The sequence below is a fragment of the Ranitomeya imitator genome, chromosome 10, assembly GCF_032444005.1.
Source record: "Ranitomeya imitator isolate aRanImi1 chromosome 10, aRanImi1.pri, whole genome shotgun sequence".
Classification (NCBI taxonomy): Eukaryota; Metazoa; Chordata; class Amphibia; order Anura; family Dendrobatidae; genus Ranitomeya; species Ranitomeya imitator.
In genome coordinates, this window is record NC_091291.1 from 102,058,961 (window position 1) to 102,082,203 (window position 23,243).

Sequence of the window (23,243 nt, forward strand, 5' to 3'; positions counted from 1 at the left end):
AAGCAGGGAGGAGGGCACAAGATGAGTAGCGGGTGGGCAAATGAGAGATTGGATGGGGAAAGGGGAGGTCGGATGGGCGGGAAGGCACGCCTCATCACTTTCAGGCCCTCAACTCCTGTACATAATGTGCCGTAAGGGCCTGGGGTGGCGGCAGCTTAGGAAGAGAGGGTGGTCCGGTAGTGTCTGAGGTCACTGATGTCAGATGCGGCTGCCCCCTCTGCTGCAGCCATGCAATGTAAGTAGCTGTGGCTGTGAGTGACTGGGGACCCAGAGGTTAATAAAGTAAAGTAATTAACCCAGGCAGAATCAGCTGTGGAGGATATCCACTAATAAAACATAACTTTTAATATTAAATGCTAAAAACTGCACATCCAACAGGACACAAACGAAAAAAACATACAAAGTGCTCAGGTGAACCAGTGCTCAATAAAAAAGAATGGTTGGATCTCACCCAAGCTGCCGGACACTGTATACTTCCGTACGACACAGTAGAGATCCAATTAGATGAGGAGGGGCAGGGCTGAAGTAGTATGTCTACCCTGTAACCCCTCTGTAACTCCTGTCCTGACAAGGACAAGCCCCAAATGGACCTTGCTCTAAGGGACCAGCCCACCCAATATGTGTAAAGGCAGAGTCCCAAAACCTCTTGAAACGTAGAATCTTCCTCCCTACGCGTTTCAACTCCGGTCATGGAGAATCATCAGGGGAGTCATATGGAAAAAAGTGCCAACGGGCACAGAGATGTAAGTCCGTCTAAATTGTGGGGCCTGCAGTGGCTAGGTAACCCACGCTGGAGATGACCGTCTGTGTCCACAGTCTCTGGTAGAGTACGATTAACCCAGGCCCCACAGCCTGCCAGGCCATTTATACAGTGGCTCGGCTGTGCTGCCTGCGCATCGTGTCTCACCTAGTCCGGGCCCCCTCTGCTCACCGGGCCCCATACACCAGTAATGGCAGTAATGCCCTGATGGGTGAAGTAGGGTGCATCACATAATTTGCCGTAGTGCCGTGTAACCACTCAACTGTAGGAATACATATTAAACATGTCTGAATTTTTCTATGCTGTGCCCCATAAATGTAGCCAGATATTACCAATAACATGAGCCGTCTCCCTATATATTCTGACACCGTCCATTTAATGCTCCATTCGGGACCCGAACAGGAATGTTCCGGTTCGTTTATGGACTTATTGATACATTTCCAATAGGAATAATAACGGAATGAAATTAAAGATGCTCCAAAATTGTAATTTAATGGGGAATGCAAGTATTTTTTAAAAGTGACGGGCGACGAGAATCGCCCGGTTTTCTTTAAGTAACCAATTTACTGCTATGTACTGAATCACATTAACATCAGCCGCCGAGATGCAGGAAAACAAAGACATGGAAAAATCGGGAGATATAATTAGGGTTAATTTTTGCCTTGATCACACAATCCTCCTTATGCGCGCATCCACATAAAATCAAATGATACATCGGGCTATTGAGCCCTTAATTGTGATGAAGATGGAATTTCAAGGTTTGTAAAAGAAACTATCATCATCCACGGGAGGCATTGTGCAGAGAACGCTCCTGCCCAGGATAAATAATTCATGCGGGTTCTATACTACAACGCCAGGTGACTAGTGCAAAAGCAGGTGAGAAACCTAAAATCCAGCACGTGAATGCAAACAGGTAACATAAATACAAGTATCAAGGAGCAGATCCACAAACCCATCACTCGTCACATAGCACTGGGCCTGCAATGTCCTGTGTGTTCCTTTCCAAGTGTTAGAAGGTTACTGCTTTCTTTAGCCTTCAACTCCAAACCCCTACAGATACCTACGTCCTCACGGGGTGCACTGTTTTGCCCATATGTGATGGCATATAGCTAGGGTATGGCATCACTTTATGATTGTCAAAAGTGCAACCATCGATCCAGAAGATGGAGGGTCCACAGTGATATGTTGGTTTCCTTTCACAGTTTCCCTGCCCCTTCAATGCAAAGAACTGCAGTGTGGCCCCATTCAAGTCCATTGGGCTGCCGGTGGTTTCCTTCCCAGCCAGGAGACCGGAGGCAGCACTGAGCAGGGAAAAAAAGGGAAGAAGCTGCAGAGCTGATCCCCCAACAGTAACCTTATTCACACATCTGTGTTTTGCAGACCGTCCTTTGGTCACGGATCTTCTGAAATTAAATTCACTACCTCATACATGCCTATAAGGGCTTGTGCACACCACCGATTTTCTCGTTCGAGTGCTATCTGTGGTTTTCACAGATATAACACTCATACCTATGATATTTTATGGGGCTGTGTGCATGTATGATTTGTTTTTCCTTGGACTGAGTGGTCCACGGAAAAAATCCAAGCTATTGATGACTTTGATCTGAGTGTCAGATCAAAGTTGGCAATGCAAGTCTATGGGTATGTGAAAAAAACAGATGATGTCCAAGCAGTGCCCAATTTTCAAGGACTGACAGAATGGAGACGGAAGAGATTCTTTTGTTTGGGGGTTCTCTCCACCTCCGAGAAAAACTGATGCACTCTGATCCAACTCCAATCAGAATAATCGGACCGTTTTTCTCAGAGGTGGATCGTGAGACTCTACCCTAAGACTGTCCAGTTGGGGTACGGCAACCTGTGGCAGCTGCATCCACACTTGGACTGTGAAATTTACTCTCAGGATCAGCCTGGGCCCAAACAGTCAGACCTAGACAGATGGAAAAGTGATGTCATATCCTAGCAATATGACTCATTTCAGCGATATGCCATGGTTCTACGTGATTTCAAAAGTTCTTTTAGACGAGATTATTGGTGAAATAGCCCAAAAATCTGTTATTGAAGAAGTTTTAACACTTTTTGGGCTTTTTTTCCAATTACTTGTTTTTAAAGGGGGTGTAAAAGTGGGGACATTTTACAAGGCCAACATAAAAAATAAATAGTGACATGCTCCTTTGGACTGTCAACATCCAGAGATATAATAATCTACTATATAAAGCTGAATGTGTGTATGTGTGTGTGTGTGTGTGTGTGTATGTCCGGGATTGGCATCTGCACCGTCGCAGCTACAGCCACAAAATTTTGCACAGTCACACGTCTGGACCCCGAGAGCGTCATAGGCTATATTGTGAGGTGAAATTTTAACCCCGCGCGTTCCAATTCACCAAACAATTTTGCCCCTATCTACATAATGGGGAAAAAAGTGAAAGGAAAAGTGTTGGAAGCGTCGCAGCTACAGCAACAAAATTTTGCACAGTCACACGTCTGGACCCTGAGAGCGTCATAGGCTACGTTGTGAGGTGAAATTTTAACCCCGCGCTTTCCAATTCACCAAAACAATTTTGCCCCTATCTACATAATGGGGAAAAAAGTGAAAGGAAAAGTGTTGGAGGCGTCGCAGCTACAGCCACAAAATTTTGCACAGTCACACGTCTGGACCCCGAGAGCGTCATAGGCTATGTTGTGAGGTGAAATTTTAACTCCGCGCTTTCCAATTCACCAAACTATTTTTCCCCTATCTACATAATGGGGAAAAGTGAAAGGAAAAGTGTAGGAGGCAAATTGACAGCTGCCAGATGTGAACAACGGGGACTTAAAGAGTGAGAGCGATGGCGCCAAAGAGTATATACCGTACAGTTGCTAAGGTGGGGCCCCGACATGGGATACTCACCACACATGGGGATATGAACACACACACAAAATGCGCCACACACTACCATGTGCTTGAACATATATACCACCCTCAGCACACATTTCACCACACATACACCAACCTCGCCACATAAAAGTCGAAACACAAAAGTCGCCGCTCAAAACTCACCACGCGCAAAACTCGCCACATGCAAAAAATAGGCTCACGCAAAACTCGCCACAAGTGCAAAACTCACCTCATGGAAAACTCGCCACACGCAAAACTTGCACATGCGGAAAAATTGCCACATGCACAAAATTTGCAACACATGCAAAAGTTGCCTCACACAAAACTTGCACATACTCAAAAGGCACCAGACATAAAACTCACCACGCGCAAAACTCGCCATGCGCAAAACTTGCTGCACACAACTTGCTACACTAACCTGTCACACAAAAAGTTGCTACACGCATGTAGCCACACAAAACTCATCTCACAAAAGTCGCTACATGCATGTCGCCACACACAACTCAACACACACAACTTGACAAACGAAACTCGCCCTAAAACACACACAAGTCTGGTATTAGCCTTCAAAAATAAAATTCTGATTAATAAGCAGACAAACTACAAGAGCAACAAATGTACCATATAGGAAATACGGCAGCTGTCAGTCACATAACCTGTCTATTATGTGTATGTGTGAGCTAATATATACTGCCAGGGGGAGGGCTTCCTGTTGGCTGGGGATTTATCAGGCTGCCAATTTATCTTACAAATACTGAGGTAAAAATACTGAGCAAATAACGTGTTAACGAGGTCTAATACAGGAGATCACACAGGTATATACTATATACAGGGGAGATGACACACAGATATATACTATATACAGGAGAGATGACACACAGGTATATACTATATAAAGGAGGAGATGACATACAAGTACATACTATATACAGGAGGAGATGACATACAGGTATATACTCTATACAGGAGGAGACGACACACAGGTATATACTATATACAGGAGTAGATTACCTACAGGTATATACTATATACAGGAGGAGATGACATACAGGTATATGCTATATATAGAAGATGACATACAGGTATATACTATATACAGGAGGAGATGACACACCGATATATATACTATATACAGGGGAGATGACACACAGGTATATACTATATACAGGAGGAGATGACATACAGGTATATACTATATATAGAAGGAGATGACATACAGGTATATACTATATATAGGAGGAGATGACATACAGGTATATACTATATATAGGAGGAGATGACATACAGGTATATACTATATACAGGGGAGATGACACACAGCAAGTATATACTATATACAGGGGAGATGACATACAGGTATATACTATATACAGGAGATGACATACAGATGTATACTATATATAAGGGAGATGACAAACATGTATATACTGAGGTGAAAATGAGAGGTGTGAGGTGAAAATGAAAAGGTGTGAGTGCAAAATGAGAGGAGTGAGGGAAAATAGTGTAGTGATCGGAAAATGACAGATGTGAGGTCGAAATGACAAGTGTTAGGGGGGAATGAGATGAGTGAGGGGGAAAATAAGAGGTGTGAGGGAGAAAATGAGAGATGTGAGGGGGAAAATGAACATCATTATCCCTAATTCCTTTATTTCTAGGGTGGCAGGAAGCTGAGATATGATAATCTGATTTATGGGGTTCTTCTACTGTAGGGTTCTTCCGGCCATCCCTCAGCCTATGAGACCTTTAGCCAAGTATTGTGACCCGGGCACAGTGCGTGTTTCATGCCTGGTACATAAAACATAAGAGACCGGGGATTTTTCTTTCTTTCACCAACACATGATAGTTCTGTAGAACCCATAAAGATCTACTGCTGTGGGTTCTACTTGTGGTCGCTGTTCAATGTACTGGACCTGGGATCTACATAAGGGAATATCGGAAACACATTGCTTTGCAAAAAAAAAAATGAGAACAAACCCTTAAAGGACTACTGGTGTCATGCTGATTGACAGCCAGCTTTCCCCAATTAGGCAGTAGGAGCTGGCTGTCAATCAGCATGACACCTGTCGTTCCGCCCCATCCACAGGAAGACAATCTGCTGCTCTATTGACAGGGAGCAGCTGAATTTCTGGGAGAATGACCGGCGCCGGGTACAACAGACAGATAGTTGCCTTTGATAGCAACTACATGCCTTTTTTTCTAAATTCCTGGATATCCCCTTTAAACAGCTTCGCCATATGGAGAACGGACACAACAACTCCTTATATCTCAGTTTCCTGGGCCCTTGTGACTGTGAAGGGGTGTTATTAGGGATGAACTCTTAGGGTATGTTCACACATTTAGCATTTGTAGCCGATTTTTCGTAGTGTTGGCAGAAAAAGTAACGCATAAAATATATTTGTTTTTACATTAGTTTTTTTCTAAAATGCTGCAAAAATGCTGAAAGAGATGACACGCTGCAGATCTGACAAATAACAAACGCTTTGATGGTTGAAATCTGCAAGTAAAAAATAAGCCGCCAAAATCTCATTCACTTTGTTGGTACTGTGAAAATGATGAAATTTCCACAGTAAAATCATGCAGCCTTATATAACATCAATTTTTTTTTTTTTTAGAGTATTTCAAACCATGAAAACAGAATTATGAATACAATGTAAAAAAACAGGAGTACAACTTCTAAGGAGAACGACAATGAGATAATATTAAGGAGGACATAGAGAAAACCTGGGTATCTTACTCTGGGCAGTACTCTATGAGATGTTGCAATGTGGGGAGATCTCCTTTGGCCGCTGCATAGTGTACGGGAAGTGCTCCAGTGTCTGTAGCTACCATCGCGTCGTTCGTTCCAAACCGCAACAACCAACCAATTATTTCATGGTGGCCAAACCTGGCGGCTAAGTGCAGAATAGTGGCACCAGAATTGTCCTTGTCCTGAAAGACGGAAAAAAAATATTACAAATTAACTTCACCCGCAATGAATATTTATGGGAGCAAAACACATGTATTCACAAAGGCTAAAAGTGTAAGCCCCAGAAACCTGAAGCTTAACTGATCCATTGCATTTTCTTAATATTCTTTTTCGAGCCATGGAGTTTTGTTTCTTTAGTACATAGCATTGTTGCTCTATTCTTTCTAATTTTTGTTGCGATCTTTAAAGGGAATCCGTCAGCAGAATTTCACCCTCAAAACTATGTGCATGCAGCTCTTTCAAAGACTAGTCCAGAAATACTGCTGCATGGCCAGTCCATTCCACCATTACTGAGAAATAAGCTTTTAAATCTAGGACTATGGTAGATCTGAAGCCTATGTCACTACAGCTCTACTCCCTGCCCAGCGCTGCCTCTTCCTGCTTGATTGACTGCTCCTTTGCCTGAAGTCACACAGCACAGAGGCTGTCAGTCAAGTAGAAGGAGGCGGAACTGAGTGGGGAGTAGAGCTGGAGTGACAGAGGTTTCAGATCTACCATAGCTCTTCAGCCTTATTTGCATATGAATTCAAACACTAATTTCTAAGTAAAGGAAGAACAAATCGGCCATGTAAAGGTATTGCTGGACTGTCTTTAAAGGGGTTACATGCACGTATAGATAGTTTGGGGAAGGGGATACATCTCGCTGACAGATTCCCTTTAAGGGGTAATCTATATGTAGCTCCTCTCCAGGTTATTAGGAGCTATGCACAGCTATATACATTTGCTCCCACAGTGACAGCAACATATATTGAAGATCTGTGTACAGAAACAAAACTACATGCTATGTAGACTTTCAAACTGAATTTAGTTTGCAATTTTATTGCTCATTTATTTCCTAAATATAAAGCCAAGCATCTTTAGAAATACTCTTTATTAAAATGTTTTCATCATTCTTTTGCGTATAAACTTTTGCTTTGCAAACATTTTACAAATCTATTAGAGCTCCTGATCACTTGTTCCAGCTCTCTCTGCTTTCCTCTTCTCTTCTTCTTGTTCAGAGATCTTCAAAATGTGGAGAGAAGAGATAGCATGTACAGTCTCATGGAGGACAGAAAAAACAGGCTGTAGAAAAGGAAGAAAACACATAGAGCGGACATAAGTGCAGTATTAGAGGTGTGTTTATACATTAAAGCCACTGTAGCACCCTGGATGCACATAGACCTCACATCCAGCCTATATTACTGGGAGTGACGCTCATTTCTGAGATACAGCCTATATTACTGGGAGAGACAATCCCAGTAAAGAAACTTGTATCAGGCTGCTAACTGCATATCAGAGGAGATCTGAAAATGAATAAAGGGATGAAGATTACATATTGAAACTTAGTGCAATGTTATTATCTAAAAGTAACCACTAACGCAGATGTTGTCTATTTTTTGAGACACGCCTGAATCCAATACACAGCATACATTATGAGCCACAATCTATGGACACTATTACAAAAAAGGACTAAAGCTGTTGCCCTTAGCAGCCATTTAGATTTCAGCTGTAATTTTATATAGTAAGTTACAGAATTAAAGCTGGTTGATATGGTAACACCTCCAGGTCTTGGTTTCATTCATTTTTTCACTAGGCCCAAAAATTATTTAATTTACTACAGCATCTTATTGTGCCGAGCTGTCCTGCCCGGTAATCCCCTGTCTCTCGCACTCCATAGCATTTTACACAAATTACCTGTAATGCTTTTAAGCTCTAAGCACATCACATGATTTCACCAACCATCCGACATTGGGAAAGCCGATTAACAGCTCATTTGCATTCATTGTGTTGTGTCTCAGGCTGAATTCTGTACAATCCCCTACAGCCCCAGACTCCAATAAAAAGCAGTTTCCAAAGAATGTCATCCAAAAACTAAAGATGGGTTCGAAGAGTTAAAGAATCTATTTCCGATGCGCTTGCAGTGGATATGAAAAGTCTACACACCCCTGTTAAAATGACAGCTTTTTGTCATGTTAAAAAAAAAAGAAAATAATAATTATTTCAGAACTTATCCCACCTGTAATGTCACATATAATCTGTACAAATCCATGAAGGAAAAAAAAATGAGGGGGAAAATAAAAATAAGAAAACTACAATAATGTGGTTGCATAAGTGTGAACACCGTCTTATAATTGGGGATGTGGGTGTTCTCAGAATGAGATAATCACAATTAATCTCATGGTAAATAGTAGCCAGTGAACACCTGCAATCATTGATAGTGATTCTGATTAGCCCGATATCAATTTTCACCGTTCTATGAGGATTTTCCTGACATTTTCTTAGTTGCAATGTACAGAAAAAGCTATGATCCCTAAACAGCTTACAACACACCAAAGGGATCTCATTGGTGAAAGGTAAAGCCATGGTCCATAAACAGCTTACAACACAGCAAAGGGATGTCATTGGTGAAAGTCAAAGCCATAGTCCATAAACAGCTTACAATACAGCAAAGGGATCTCATTGGTGAAAGTTAAAGCCATGGTTCATAAACAGCTTACAACACAGCAAAGGGATCTCATTGGTGAAAGTTAAAGCCATGGTCCATAAACAGCTTACAACACAGCAAAGGGATCTCATTGGTGAAAGTTAAAGCCATGGTCCATAAACAGCTTACAACACAGCAAGTTATCAGTCAGGAGAAGGGTGCAACATTTTTTCCAAGGCATTAAATATATCATGGAGCACTGTGACAATGGTCATTAAGAAGTTGTTTACATTTGGCACAACAGTGACATTATCTAAAACTGGACTTCCCTCAAAAATTGATTAAAAGACAAGAAGAAAATTGATCCGGGAGTTTGCCAAGAGGCCTACAGCAACATTAAAGGAGCTGCAGGAATTTTTGGCAAGTATTGGTTGTATACTGCATGTGAAAACAATCTCCCATGTTGTTCACATCTGGTCTTTAGGGAAATTCATCTTTCAGGACAACAACAATCTTAAGGATATCTCCAAACCAACAAACGAATGGCTTCACAAGAAGAAGATGAAAGTTTTGGAATGGCCCAGCCAGAGCCCAAACCTGAATCCTTTTGAAAATCTGTGTGTGACCTCAAGATCTGACAGATTTGGAGCGCTACTGCAAGGAAGAGTGGGCAAAGATCGCCAATTCTAGATGTGCCATGCTGATAGACTCCTATCCAAAAAGACTGAATGCTGCCAGAAATTCAAAGAGGACTTCAACAAAGTTATTAGTTTAAGGGTGGGCATATTCATGCAACCTCATTATTTTTGTTCTTTTTTTTTCCTCTCCAAAATATTTACCGTAAGTTTACTTCTCAACGGATTTGTACAGATTTAGAGCAATATTAAAGGTGGAAAATATTCTGAGATGATTCTTCATGGTATGATTTTTTTTTATATGACAATAACCTGGCATTTTTACAGGGGTGTGTAGATTTTTATACCACTGTGTATTATCACCAATATAGAAATAATATGTATACCATCGTACTAACTGTCACTTATCACATATTACCGCAGTGAATAAAAGTCCTTCAGACGTCTTTTTTCTGTCAAGTTACTAAAATCCAGTTTTCGGGATACGGTAGTTGGGTGAAAATAATATGGCTGCAAATCAACTGCTAAAATATAGTTTAATACCCAAGGTGGACATAAAACACTACACCTCTCAACATACGGTAATCTGGGCATAATAATTATACATTGTAATTATAAATTTCTATTATGCACTTGTACACATAGAACACTACAACCCCCAGCATAACCTGATCGATGGACATGATCATTATAAAATTATATTATACTCTTTACATAAAACACTACCATCCCCAACATGACCCGAACACTGTACAAAGAAATAATGCAGTTATATATTACTCTACACATAGAGAACTACAACCGCCATCATGACCATTGACATAAATACTACTACTCCTAACATGACCACAATATAATTCTGGACGTGACTAGTAAACAATTCTAATATGCACTATGCATCAAACACTATAACCCCCAACATGACCCTACCAGTGGCATACCACCAATGAGAGCAGGCCATGCGGCAGCTATGGGCCCCATGAGCCGTGGGGGGATGGCCCACCCGTCATTGCACATTCAACTTAATTGGCATCTTGGATGGCCATACAGTTGAAAGCAATGATGAAAGAGGAAACGTCAGCTGATGTTTCCTCCTCCATCATTCTTTCCCGGCATGTGACGTCTCAGCACAGCAGACGCGATGACATCACTACATGGCGCCCGCAGCAATGAGATGTGCGGGCCCTTCAGAGCACTCACTGCAGAGACCGGAACAGTGTGGGAACAAGGAGAAGAGGTGAGTATAGTCATTTTTTTCTTCAAATCAACGTACATATTGTGGTGGACATAATACTGTATAGAGGACTATGTCAAGTGCAGTATAAGGTATGGAAGATTATGGGAAGTGCCTTATACTATATGGAGGACTACAAAGAGTGCAGTATACTATATGGAGGACTATGAAGAGTGCAGTAGACTATATGGAGGACTATTGGGAGTGCATTATACTGTATGGAAGACTATGGTGAGTGCCTTATACTATATGGAGGACTATGAAGAGTGCTTTATACTATATGGAGGACTATGGAGAGTGCATTATACTGCATGGAACACTATGGGGAGTACTTTTTACTATATGGAGGAGTATTTAGAGTGCAGTATACTATATAGAGGACTATGAAGAGTGCAGCATACTGTATGGAGGACTATGGGCAGTGCATTATACTGTGTGGAAGACTATGGGAAGGCCTTATACTATATGGAAGACTATGAAGAGTGTGTTATACTATATGGAGGATAATGGGGAGTGCATTTTACTGTATGGAAGACTATGGGGAGTGCCTTATACTATATGGAGGACTATGAGGATTGCATTATACTGTATGGGGAACTATGGGAGTGTGTTATACTGCATGGAGGACTATGGGAAATGCATTATACTGTATCGAGAACTATGGAGAGCACATTTTCCTGTATGGAAGACTATGGAGAGCGCATGATCCTGTATGGAAGACTATGGGGAGCACATTATACTATACGGAGGATTACGGGGTGCAGTGTACAATATGGAGGACGATGGAGACTATTATACTATTTGGAGGGCTATGTGGGGGCCATTTATACTGTATGCAAGAAATTATACAGTGTAACGGTTTGTGTGGGGTCCATGATACTCTGTTGAGGGCTGTGTGGGGGCCATAATACTGTTTGGAGGACTAGTGGGGGCCATTTTACAGTGTGATGAGGTATACAGCCATTATACTATATGTAAGCCCACTATACTGCATGGAGGGTGGTGTGGGGATCAATCTTAGGGGATCATGCTGTGTTAGGCTATGTGCACACGTTCAGGTTTTTTCGTGTATTTTTCGCGTTTTTCGCGGTAAAAACGCTATAAAAACTCATTAAAAACGCATACATTATGCATCCTATCATTTAGAATGCATTCTGCATGTTTTGTGCACATGATGCGTTTTTTGCCGCGAAAAAACGCATCGTGGTAAAAAAAAGCAGCATGTTCATTAATTTTGCGGATTTTCTGCGTTTTTCCCGCTATTCTATGCATTTGGGAAAAACCGCACAAAAAAAACGCATCAAAACGCATGAAAAAAAACTTGAAAAAAGCGCATGCGGATTTCTGGCAGAAATTTCCGTTTTTTTTCAGGAAAATTTCTGCAAGAAATCCTGATGTGTGCACATACCCTCAGAGTCACCAGGAAAGTTGAAGTGGTTTACGGCAGGATCAGCATACTGTGCATGTGGAGGGTAATATGTGTTGGCATATGCAACAGATTGGGACTTATTATAAGTGAAAGGAGGACTTTATACTAACCAGACAGCAGATGGCGATAGTGTGTAAAGTCATATACTTGCTGTAATGTGGGGAGGGAAGCTCTCAGTGGTTTGTTGCTTTTTTACTTTCGGTTTTGCTTTTCTTCATGAATGTGTTGTCTTCAGTGCACGGACTGTGTGACACTTAATTGTATCTCATGTTTATCTAGTATGAAGTAAATACTGTTTACTCAAGATATCTTGCTGATTGAAGCTTTCCTAGGTACAGCTGTGACTGCAAGAAGACGCACTCTGCAACAGGTTATGGGCCCAGGCATCCCAGATAAGCCCAGATAATCCCAGGCACCCCAGATAACCCCAGACATCCCAGGCACCCCAGACACTACAGGTCTGCACTACAAGCTCAGGCAGAAGGATCCTGGTTTATAGCCCAGATAACGGAGCACACAGATAAGCTCTGTAAACAGAAGGAACTAAATCCAGATACAGAGTGACAGAGGAATTCAGCATCCCAGGAGCTGGATATAATTGCAGAGAATTCACAGGACATACAGGAGAATATCTTCAGTACAACTCTCTAAACAAGTAAGACTATATAAAGATGATGAGTAACACAGAACTGAAATTTACAGTAGCTAAACTGAATAGTGAAAATTATCAGTTATGGAAATTCAAAGTAGAGATGTTGTTATCTAAGTATGATCTATGGGAAGTAATTGTTACAGCAAGACCAGATCAAGATAATCAGACATGGGATAAGAAGGATATAAAAGCTAGAGCCACCATTAGCTTATTAGTGGATGATGCTCAATTAATACATATAAGAAATGAAGAAACAGCTAAGGGAATGTGGGAAGCATTAAGGAAACTGTATGAAAGACCTAGCTTGAATCACAAGTTATTTTTATTAAGAAAGCTGTACAGTATGAGATTGAGTGCAAATGACGATATGCAGAAGCACATATTCTCAATGATGGAAGTGATATCACAGCTAAGATCTATTGGTGAAGATATTAAAGAAAGTCATGTAGCAGCTATATTGTTGTGCAGTTTACCAGATTCATATACAGCCTTGATAAATGCCCTTGAGACGAGACCAGAAACTGACATTACATTAGATTTTGTGAAAACAAGACTAATAGATGAATATCAGAGAAGAAAAGAACAAAGAAATGATTCTTCTACTGAAAAGGACAGTGAAAACGCTCTTAAAGCTACAGAATTCCAAAAACCCTATAATAAAGAGACAAGAGAATGCTTCAGATGTAAGAAAAAAGGTCATTTAAAGAAAGACTGTACCATATGGAAAGCAGAACAACAAAAATTACAACATAAAAAGCATACAGAGAAAGTAAAAAACACAATTTCCGATTCATGTGAGAATAATTGGAATGGCACATTTAAAGTAACAGACAAGAAATCATCACTTGGTTGGTTTATTGATTCAGGAGCAACGAGTCATATGACAAGTGACAAGAATTTCTTTACTGATCTTGATTTAGATAAGAAAGAAGCCATTTATCTCGCAGATGGAAGCAAAATAACCGCAGAAGGTATCGGACAAGGTATGCTAAATTGTTCAAACAAGTTCGGGCAAGATTCAAAGATACTTGTACAAGATGTGTTGTATGTTCCAAAATTGGAAGGCGGATTATTATCTGTGAAACGTTTAACAGCTAAAGGACTTACAGTGAAATTCAAAGACAATGAGTGTGCAATTATTGCAGGAAAAAAGGTGATAACCAAAGTCAAGGCAGATGAACAATTATATCATTTTGACACACCAAAGGAACAGATGAAGGTATGTACACATGATCACAAAAACTGTATTCACATGTGGCATAGACGTCTAGGACATAGACACCCTGACAGTATAAGGGAACTACAGAGAAAAGAATTGACAAAAGATTTAAAGATATCAGATTGCTCAATTACCATAAGATGTGATTGTTGTATAAAATCCAAAGCCACAAGGATATCTATTCCAAAAGAAAGTGAGATGAAAAGCGAAAGACCACTTGATTTGGTGCATACTGACGTATGTGGACCCATGAAAGTGACTACATCAGGAGGCAATAGATACATGTTGACTTTTATAGACGATTACTCAAGATACACAGTCACATACTTAATTAAAAACAAAAGTGAAGTTTTTGATAAACTTGTAGACTATGTAACAAGATCAAGTAACAAATTTCAAAGGAAGCCAATTGTCATCAGAAGTGATAATGGAGGTGAATTTACAGGTCACAGAATAGAAGACTACTTAAGACAAAATGGAATAGAACACCAGAAAACGGTTCCATACACACCTGAACAAAATGGAGTAGCAGAAAGGAAAAACAGAACTCTAACAGAGATGATAAGATGTATGCTGACGGATTCCAAACTACCAGAGAAATATTGGGGTGAGGCAGCAATGACAGCTACTTATCTACAGAACAGACTTTTTTCCAGAAAACTGACGAAAACTCCATATGAACTGTGGCAAGGTATGAAACCAAGTGTCAATCAATTAAAAGTTTTTGGATGTAAAGTTTTCATATTCATTCCAACAGAAAAACGTTCCAAACTTCAAAACAGATCCATGGAAGGAATATTTGTTGGATATAGTGAAAATTGCAAAGGATACAGAATCCTAGATCCCAAAACAGACAGAGTTACGGTGAGTAACAGTGTGACATTCATTGAAGATTTGAATGAAGATATTATGATTTCAGTTGAAACAAAAAATGAGAAAACCAATAATGACACAACTGAAGAAATATCTGATGAGAAAGAAGCAGAAGTTAATGAAGAACAAAATACTGAAAGTGAAGAATCACAACTACAAACAGACACAGAACCAAGACGTTCAATGAGAGAGAACAAAGGAAAACCACCAAAACGTCTCTCATACAAGACAAGCACAAGAAAAATCTATGAGCCTACTTCTTGGGAAGAAATATCTAAACTGCCTGTTGGAGAAGACTATGATGAGACATTTGCTCCAGTTGTCAAACACACTACAATAAGAACTTTACTTACAGTTGCAGCAATGAAACAGATGCAACTGAGACATCTGGATGTAAAGACAGCTTTTCTGAATGGAGATTTAACAGAAGACATTTATATGGAACAACCTCCAGGATTCAAAGATGAAAGAAATCCAAACAAAGTTTGTAAACTACAGAAAAGCATATATGGTTTAAAGCAAGCAGCTAAAGCATGGAATGACAAAATCACGGAAGTACTTACAAATGAAAAATTTCAAAGAAGCAAAGCTGATCCATGCTTATACACAAAAAGGCTGATTAATAGATGGATTTACATACTCATATATGTAGATGACATTTTGATTTGTTTTGAACAAGAAAGGGATAACGAAAACATTCTAAAAATCCTGAAGCAACATTTCGAAATCAAAGACTTGGGAAATGTAAAACAATATCTAGGAATACAAGTAGAAAGAGAAGAAGATGGAAGTTTCCTACTGAATCAAAATCATATGATTCAAGACATAACAGAAAAATTTGGATTAAAAGATGCAAAAACAGTAAAGTCTCCAATGGAAACTAATTATCTCAAAGAGATGAACAGTGAACAAAATATGCTACCAAATAATGAAGAATACAGAACAGCAATAGGAAAACTACTGTATCTAGCAACCGTTACAAGACCAGACATTGCAGCAGCAGTAGGAATCCTGAGTAGAAAGGTATCAAAACCAAATAAAGCTAATTGGAATGCCGTGAAGAAAGTAATACGTTATTTGAAATGAACTAGCAATGTTAAGCTGAAATTACCCACAAGCGATGATTGCATTTTAACAGGATATGTTGATGCAGATTGGGCTGGAGATCCAACTGACAGAAGATCTACCAGTGGACATATTTTTTTCCTCTCAGGTGGACCAATAAGTTGGACAAGTAAGAAACAGTCAATTGTAACACTATCTTCAACAGAAGCAGAATATGTTGCAGCAGCACATGCGAGTCAAGAAGTACTGTGGTTAAGACAATTGTTGACAGAATTAGGACAACCACAGTTGGCACCAACAAAACTAAAAGAGGACAATCAATGATGTGTTGTTCTTGCTCAGATGGAAAGAGTCAATCCAAGAACCAAACATATTGATGTGAAATATCATTTCTTGAGAGATCATCAGGAACACGGAGTCTTGAAGTTAGAGTACTGTCCTACTGAAGAAATGACAGCAGACATTTTCACGAAGGCGTTGAATGCTGATAAACATCAGAGACTAATAAAAAAGTTGGGTTTGATTGAATAAGTCCTTACTGTTGAGAAAGGGTGTTGGCATATGCAACAGATTGGGACTTATTATAAGTGAAAGGAGGACTTTATACTAACCAGACAGCAGATGGCGATAGTGTGTAAAGTCATATACTTGCTGTAATGTGGGGAGGGAAGCTCTCAGTGGTTTGTTGCTTTTTTACTTTCGGTTTTGCTTTTCTTCATGAATGTGTTGTCTTCAGTGCACGGACTGTGTGACACTGAATTGTATCTCATGTTTATCCAGTATGAAGTAAATACTGTTTACTCAAGATATCTTGCTGATTGAAGCTCTCCTAAGTACAGCGGTGACTGCAAGAAGACGCACTCTGCAACAATATGGAGGTATACTGTGTGTTGGGGGGGGGGCAATTTTGTTGGCATCATACTTTATGAGGGCAATAAAAGAGGAATCTAGGGCTTCAGCAGGTGGAAGACTGCTTTGTAAAGGCTGCAAAGTTGTGAGACATGCTATTCTGTGATCTCGTTAAATATTAATTGTTTGTTGAGTGGGGAACTCAATTAGAACTTCTACTACAGGGCCACATTATTTCTATGTACGCCTCTGGACATAATAATCATACACTTTTATTATACTTTTATTATACACTAGATTGTGGCCCGATTCTAACGCATCGGGTATTCTAGAATATGCATGTCCCGTAGTATATGGACAATGATGATTCCAGAATTCGCGGCAGACTGTGCCTGTCGCTGATTGGTCGAGGCAACCTTTATGACATCATCGTCGCCATGGCAACCATTATGACATTACCATCGATACTGTGCCCGTCGCTGATTGGTTGAGGCGAATTCGCGGCAGACTGTGCCCGTCGCTGATTGGTCGAGGCAACCTTTATGACATCATCGTCGCCATGCTGTGCCCGTCGCTGATTGGTCGAGGCCTGGGGGCCTCGACCAATCAGAGAAGCGGGATTTCCAGGACAGACAGACAGACAGAAAAACCCTTAGACAATTATATATATAGATAGAGCACCAAATCCCCAACATGACCCGACCACTATACATGACCATTGTACACTTTTATTGTACTCATGTGACCACGAATCTTAGCATGACTTGTCTGTGACTTGATACCATGTGACTACTTTAAAGCAGAAGAAAACATCCCATCGGTGGTCATGTTGCAAGTGAGTCGCAGTTGCATATGAATTGCATTGTGGTCTATGGCAAAGTCAACCTGCAGACAAAGATCCAAAGTCTTGGATTATTTGCGACTGTCTTGCTGTGGTCTTGAGTCAAAACCTGAACCCACTGACAATCACTAAGTGTGATGTCGCAATAGACACTTCGATCTTCATTTTGCAAGATACAAGTATGATGCTATGTAGCTCTAGCTTTAATGGCCATGGAATATTCAGCACATATTTGGGCAGGACGGGCATCTTTAACCTGCAGTAACTTACATCGCATTCTCTGCTACAATTACAGCAGCCTCTGACCAGGTGCAGTAACATGACGCCGGCCGCTCTGTGTTAATATCACTACCATTAAGGTAGATTACTATAACAAGCCAGGGTATCGGCCATGTATACGAGTCACCAAATCCATCTCTTCTAGGCCCTTTTACAGTTGACCTTAATTGACCTGTACTTTCCCTTTAAAATGTTAGAGATGAAGGATGTCCTGGTCTAGAAGGGCCAATTAATTGTACAATAACTCAAGACAAGACAGACCCTACACTTTTTGGCAGAGGATGCAATTCCATTAGAGGCCTAATCTCATCATTATAAATGGCTGAAATTGTAAAGTCCTTGTAAAAACAAGCAACATTGCAATTTACTTCCATAGAGCGTGTAAGCACTGCTCTACAGCTGGCGGGATCGCTAGATTTGGCCATCTTCAGTGCTCCTGCTCTCCTCCGATACTAGAGAGGTCAAGCTGCCTTTGTATGCAGCATTGGGGAGCGCATTATTGAATCAGCGGTGCGACAACACCGCTGGTCGTCACTGTCAATCAGTCGGGACCACATTGTCAATCAGGAGCACAGCTCTCCCCAACCTCCCTGCTTGACGAGGGAGCAGTGCGCTCCTGATTAAGTTCATGGGATCACCCTGTTAAAAAGTTTCAGACATATATTAGTCTTCTAGGATTTGGTCAGTATACAGAGGGCGATACAAATCTTAAAAAGGTTTTCCATTACGAGAACAACCCCTTTTAAAAGAAATGTTCTGCCCCAATAACATAATAAAGCCTATATTCAACTCCCGTGCTGGCTCCATTCCCGCAGTGTCAGCACTCGTTCTCCCCGGAGCTGTGATGAGATGTTGTAACACGTCAGGCTGGCGCAAAATCAGCACTGGCGTCACTGTCTCCACCTTCGTACAAACCAAACATGAAGAGGAAGTCAGGGTCATAGCTGATCATGTTCAGGTTGTCCAATGGCGGTCATCCTCTTCATGTTCAGGTTGTCCAAAGGCGGAGACAGTGACGCCAGTGCTGATTGGGTGCCGGGCATCACGTGTCACACCACATCACCGCCCCGGGACCGCAAGTGCCGAAACCACTGAAACGGCGCCGGCACAAGAGGTGAGTATAAGCTTTATTATTTTATTGGGGCCGAACATTTCATTTATAGAAGGGGTTGTCCTAGCCTTTTAAAAAAAACATAATAAATGCAAATATCAGCTGACATCTATGGGAGGAAAAGAAGTTGTCCCATGAGATAAAACCAATATAACTTTCCTTGGTCTTGTTGATGTTTTGCTTTCACAAATTGTAGAACATCCTGCAAATTCAGAGGTGAAACATCCGGATATGTCCACATGGTTAATAAACAAAAACTCTGCGGAAAGTCCACAGTAATAACTGGACCATCAAAGTGGAGAAGACGTTATCAAATCTTGTGTTTGTGCTGCATTAAAAATAGTGTGGAATCTGCACGAAAATCGCCCTCTGATGCAAACCCATCATTTCCATGACAAAGTGATCATAACCTCATGCCAAAAACTATAACATGGTGACATAATTACGTTCCATCAACAATATACTGTACTCATGCAACTTTGTTTTTGTTTCTTCTCAAGCATTATATTCCTTTTATACCTATATACAAAATGTTTCCATTTTTCACTGTAACAACAGCTCATACTTACAAGTCAGAATCGACATACCTGGGCTTATGACAGAGCTCACTAAGCTTTGGAGGTCCAAGGCGATCTGGGGAAACTACTCTGCTGCTGAAGGCCAATAAATACCTGGACCCGTCTCCACTTAACGCATGCGAAGACATGTTTTTCAAGCACCGCCCTAAGTTTAAGCTCTTGGGCCCCAATTATAAATCTCCAATAGGGCCCAACCTAATATGTCTCATTGATAACACTTGCGTGGTAAGGAGGCATTTGGGAAGGAGAGCGAAGTGACAGCTTCTTCACCTTCTATGACTTTCCCAGTAATCATAAGCATCAGAGATTTCGATAGTAGGGACACAGACTGGTTTCAAACAAAGGGTCAATGTTTTCATCTTGACTAGAAAAATAGTTGTGTTCAGTTTTGTATTTTTGTGTGCTAAAATCCAAAAGGGCTATAGAAAATTCTAAGTGCTTTTAACAGGTGGATTCCACAATTTTCATTTATTCTTGAAGGTCAACTACAAGATGACCTCCATACACTTTTCTACTTCATTTCTTCTTGGGTGTTTTGGTAATGTTGTCCTCACCAAAGACCTCCAATCTTCCGAAATAGTCAGAGTTCTCATCTATCTTCCTAAAGGTACCGTCACATTTAGCGACGCTGCAGCGATCTAGACAACGATGCCGATCGCTGCAGCGTCGCTGTGTGGTCGCTGGAGAGCTGTCACACAGACAGCTCTCCAGCGACCAACGATGCCGAAGTCCCCGGGTAACCAGAGTAAACATCGGGTTACTAAGCGCAGGGCCGTGCTTAGTAACCCGATGTTTACCCTGGTTACCAGCGTAAATGTAAAAAAAATCAAACACTACATACTTACATTCCGGTGTCTGTCCCCCGGCGCTGTGCTTCTCTTCACTGTGTAAGCGCAGCGGCCAGAAAGCAGAGCACAGCGGTGACGTCAGAGAAGCACAGCGCCGGAGAGGACAGACGCCGGAATGTAAGTATGTAGTGTTTGGTTTTTTTTACATTTACGCTGGTAACCAGGGTAAACATCGGGTTACTAAGTGCGGCCCTGCGCTTAGTAACTCGATGTTTACCCTGGTTACCAGGGGACAGCTCTCCAGCGACCACACAGCGACGCTGCAGCGATCGGGATCATTGTCTAGATCGCTGCAGCGTCGCTTAATGTGACGGTACCTTTAAAATGCAACCAAGTGAGTAGAAACCCTAAAATGTGCATACAGAGAGACCTGTCCCTCAAGGAGAGCAAGGTGAGAAGAAGACTCCATGGACCAGTCTCTTCGACTACTCAACCGAATGGCATGGTGCCTGGCTAGCTTTTAGATGTACAGTACAGACCAAAAGTTTGGACACGCCTTCTCATTTAAAGATTTTTCTGTATTTTCATGACTATGAAAATTGTACATTCACACTGAAGGCATCAAAACTATGAATTAACACATGTGGAATTATATACTTAACGAAAAAGTGTGAAACAACTGAAACTATGTCTTATATTCTAGGTTCTTCAAAATAGCCACCTTTTGCTTTGATGACTGCTTTGCACACTCTTGGCATTCTCTTGATCAGCTTCAAGAAGTAGTCACCCGGAATTGTCTTCTAACAATCTTGAAGGAGTTCCCAGAGATGCTTAGCACTTGTTGGCCCTTTTGCCTTCACTCTGCGGTCCAGCTCACCCCAAATCATCTCGATTGGGTTCAGGTCTGGTGACTGTGGAGGCCAGGTCATCTGGTGTAGCACCCCATCACTCTCCTTCTTGGTCAAATAGCCCTTACACAGCCTCGAGTTGTGTTTGGGGTCATTGTCCTGTTGAAAAATAAATGATGGTCCAACTAAACGCAAACTGGATGGAATAGCATGCCGCTGCAAGATGCTGTGGTAGCCATGCTGGTTCAGTATGCCTTCAATTTTGAATAAATCCCCAGAGTCCATCCGTTCACCTTTTCTGCGTCGCACAAAGACATGGTGGTTGGAACCAAAGATCTCAAATTTGGACTCATCAGACCAAAGCACAGATTTCCACTGGTCTAATGTCCATTCCTTGTGTTCTTTAGCCCAATCAAGTCTCTTCTGTTTGTTGCCTGTCCTTAGCAGTGGTTTCCTAGCAGCTATTTTACCATGAAGGCCTGCTGCACAAAGTCTCCTCTTAACAGTTGTTGCAGAGATGTGTCTGCTGCTAGAACTCTGTGTGGCATTGACCTGGTCTCTAATCTGAGCTGCTGTTAACCTGCGATTTCTGAGGCTGGTGACTTGGATAAACTTATCCTCAGAAGCAGAGGTGACTCTTGGTCTTCCTTTCCTGGGGCGGTCCTCATGTGAGCCAGTTTCTTTGTAGCGTTTGATGGTTTTTGCCACTGCACTTGGGGACACTTTCAAAGTTTGTCCAATTTTTCGGACTGACTGACCTTCATTTCTTAAAGTAATGATGGCCACTCGTTTTTCTTTACTTAGCTGCTTTTTTCTTGCCATAAAACAAATTCTAACAGTCTATTCAGTAGGACTATCAGCTGTGTATCCACCAGACTTCTGCACAACACAACTGATGGTCCCAACCCCATTTATAAGGCAAGAAATCCCACTTATTAAACCTGACAGGGCAACCTGTGAAGTGAAGACCTTTCCCGGTGACTACCTCGTGAAGTTCATCAATAGAATGCCAAGAGTGTGCAAAGCAGTCATCAAAGCAAAAGGTGGCTACTTTGAAGAACCTAGAATATAAGATATAATTTCGGTTGTTTCACACGTTTTTGTTAAGTATATAATTCCACATGTGTTAATTCATAGTTTTGATGCCTTCAGTGTGAATGTACAATTTTCATAGTCATGAAAATACAGAAAAATCTTTAAATGAGAAGGTGTGACCAAACTTTTGCTCTGTACTGTACATTCTGTCTAAAACACTGCAGCATTTTAGAGTAAACCATACCTTCCCTACAAGATCGAGCAGGACTGTGATTCATGGTGCCTATGGCTTGGGCAGGATGAATCAGTTGTCAAGTTCACTTTAACATGGAAACCATCATCTCCAGTCTTAATGCTAATTGCCCATTTAGATGTTCCGTTGCACTGACCTTAAACGACCACAAATTGTCTACAAACTAATCAGCAGTCGTTTAATGACCTTTTCAGACATGTCAACTAAAATTGTGTACACGCAGAACTACAGTGCCTTGAAAAAGTATTCATACCCTGTGAACTTTTCCATATTTGTTCACGTTGCACCCACAAACTCAAATATAGTTCATTGGGATTTTATGTTATACACCAACAAAAAGTAACAAGTATTTGTGAAATGTAAAGTAAATGATACACGGTTTTCTAAATGTTTTAAAAAATATAAATCTGAAAATTTTGGCATGTATTTGTATGCAGTCCAGCTGAGTCAATACTTCGTAGGACCAATTACTGCTGCAAGTCTTTGTGGGTCAGTCTCTACCAACTTTGCACATCCAGAAGCTGAAATTTGTTCCCATTCTTTGCACACT

At 41.0% G+C, this 23,243-nt stretch overlaps 1 protein-coding gene across 1 annotated transcript in view; it reads right to left on the minus strand.

Annotated features, from left to right (window-relative positions):
- LOC138651612 (espin-like) overlaps positions 1-23,243 on the minus strand; it is a 263,532-nt gene that overhangs the window by 231,892 nt on the left and 8,397 nt on the right. The window contains exon 2 of the mRNA XM_069741931.1: positions 6,370-6,563. Coding sequence (XP_069598032.1) covers positions 6,370-6,563 — 194 coding nt within the window. The remainder of the gene's footprint in view (positions 1-6,369; positions 6,564-23,243) is intronic.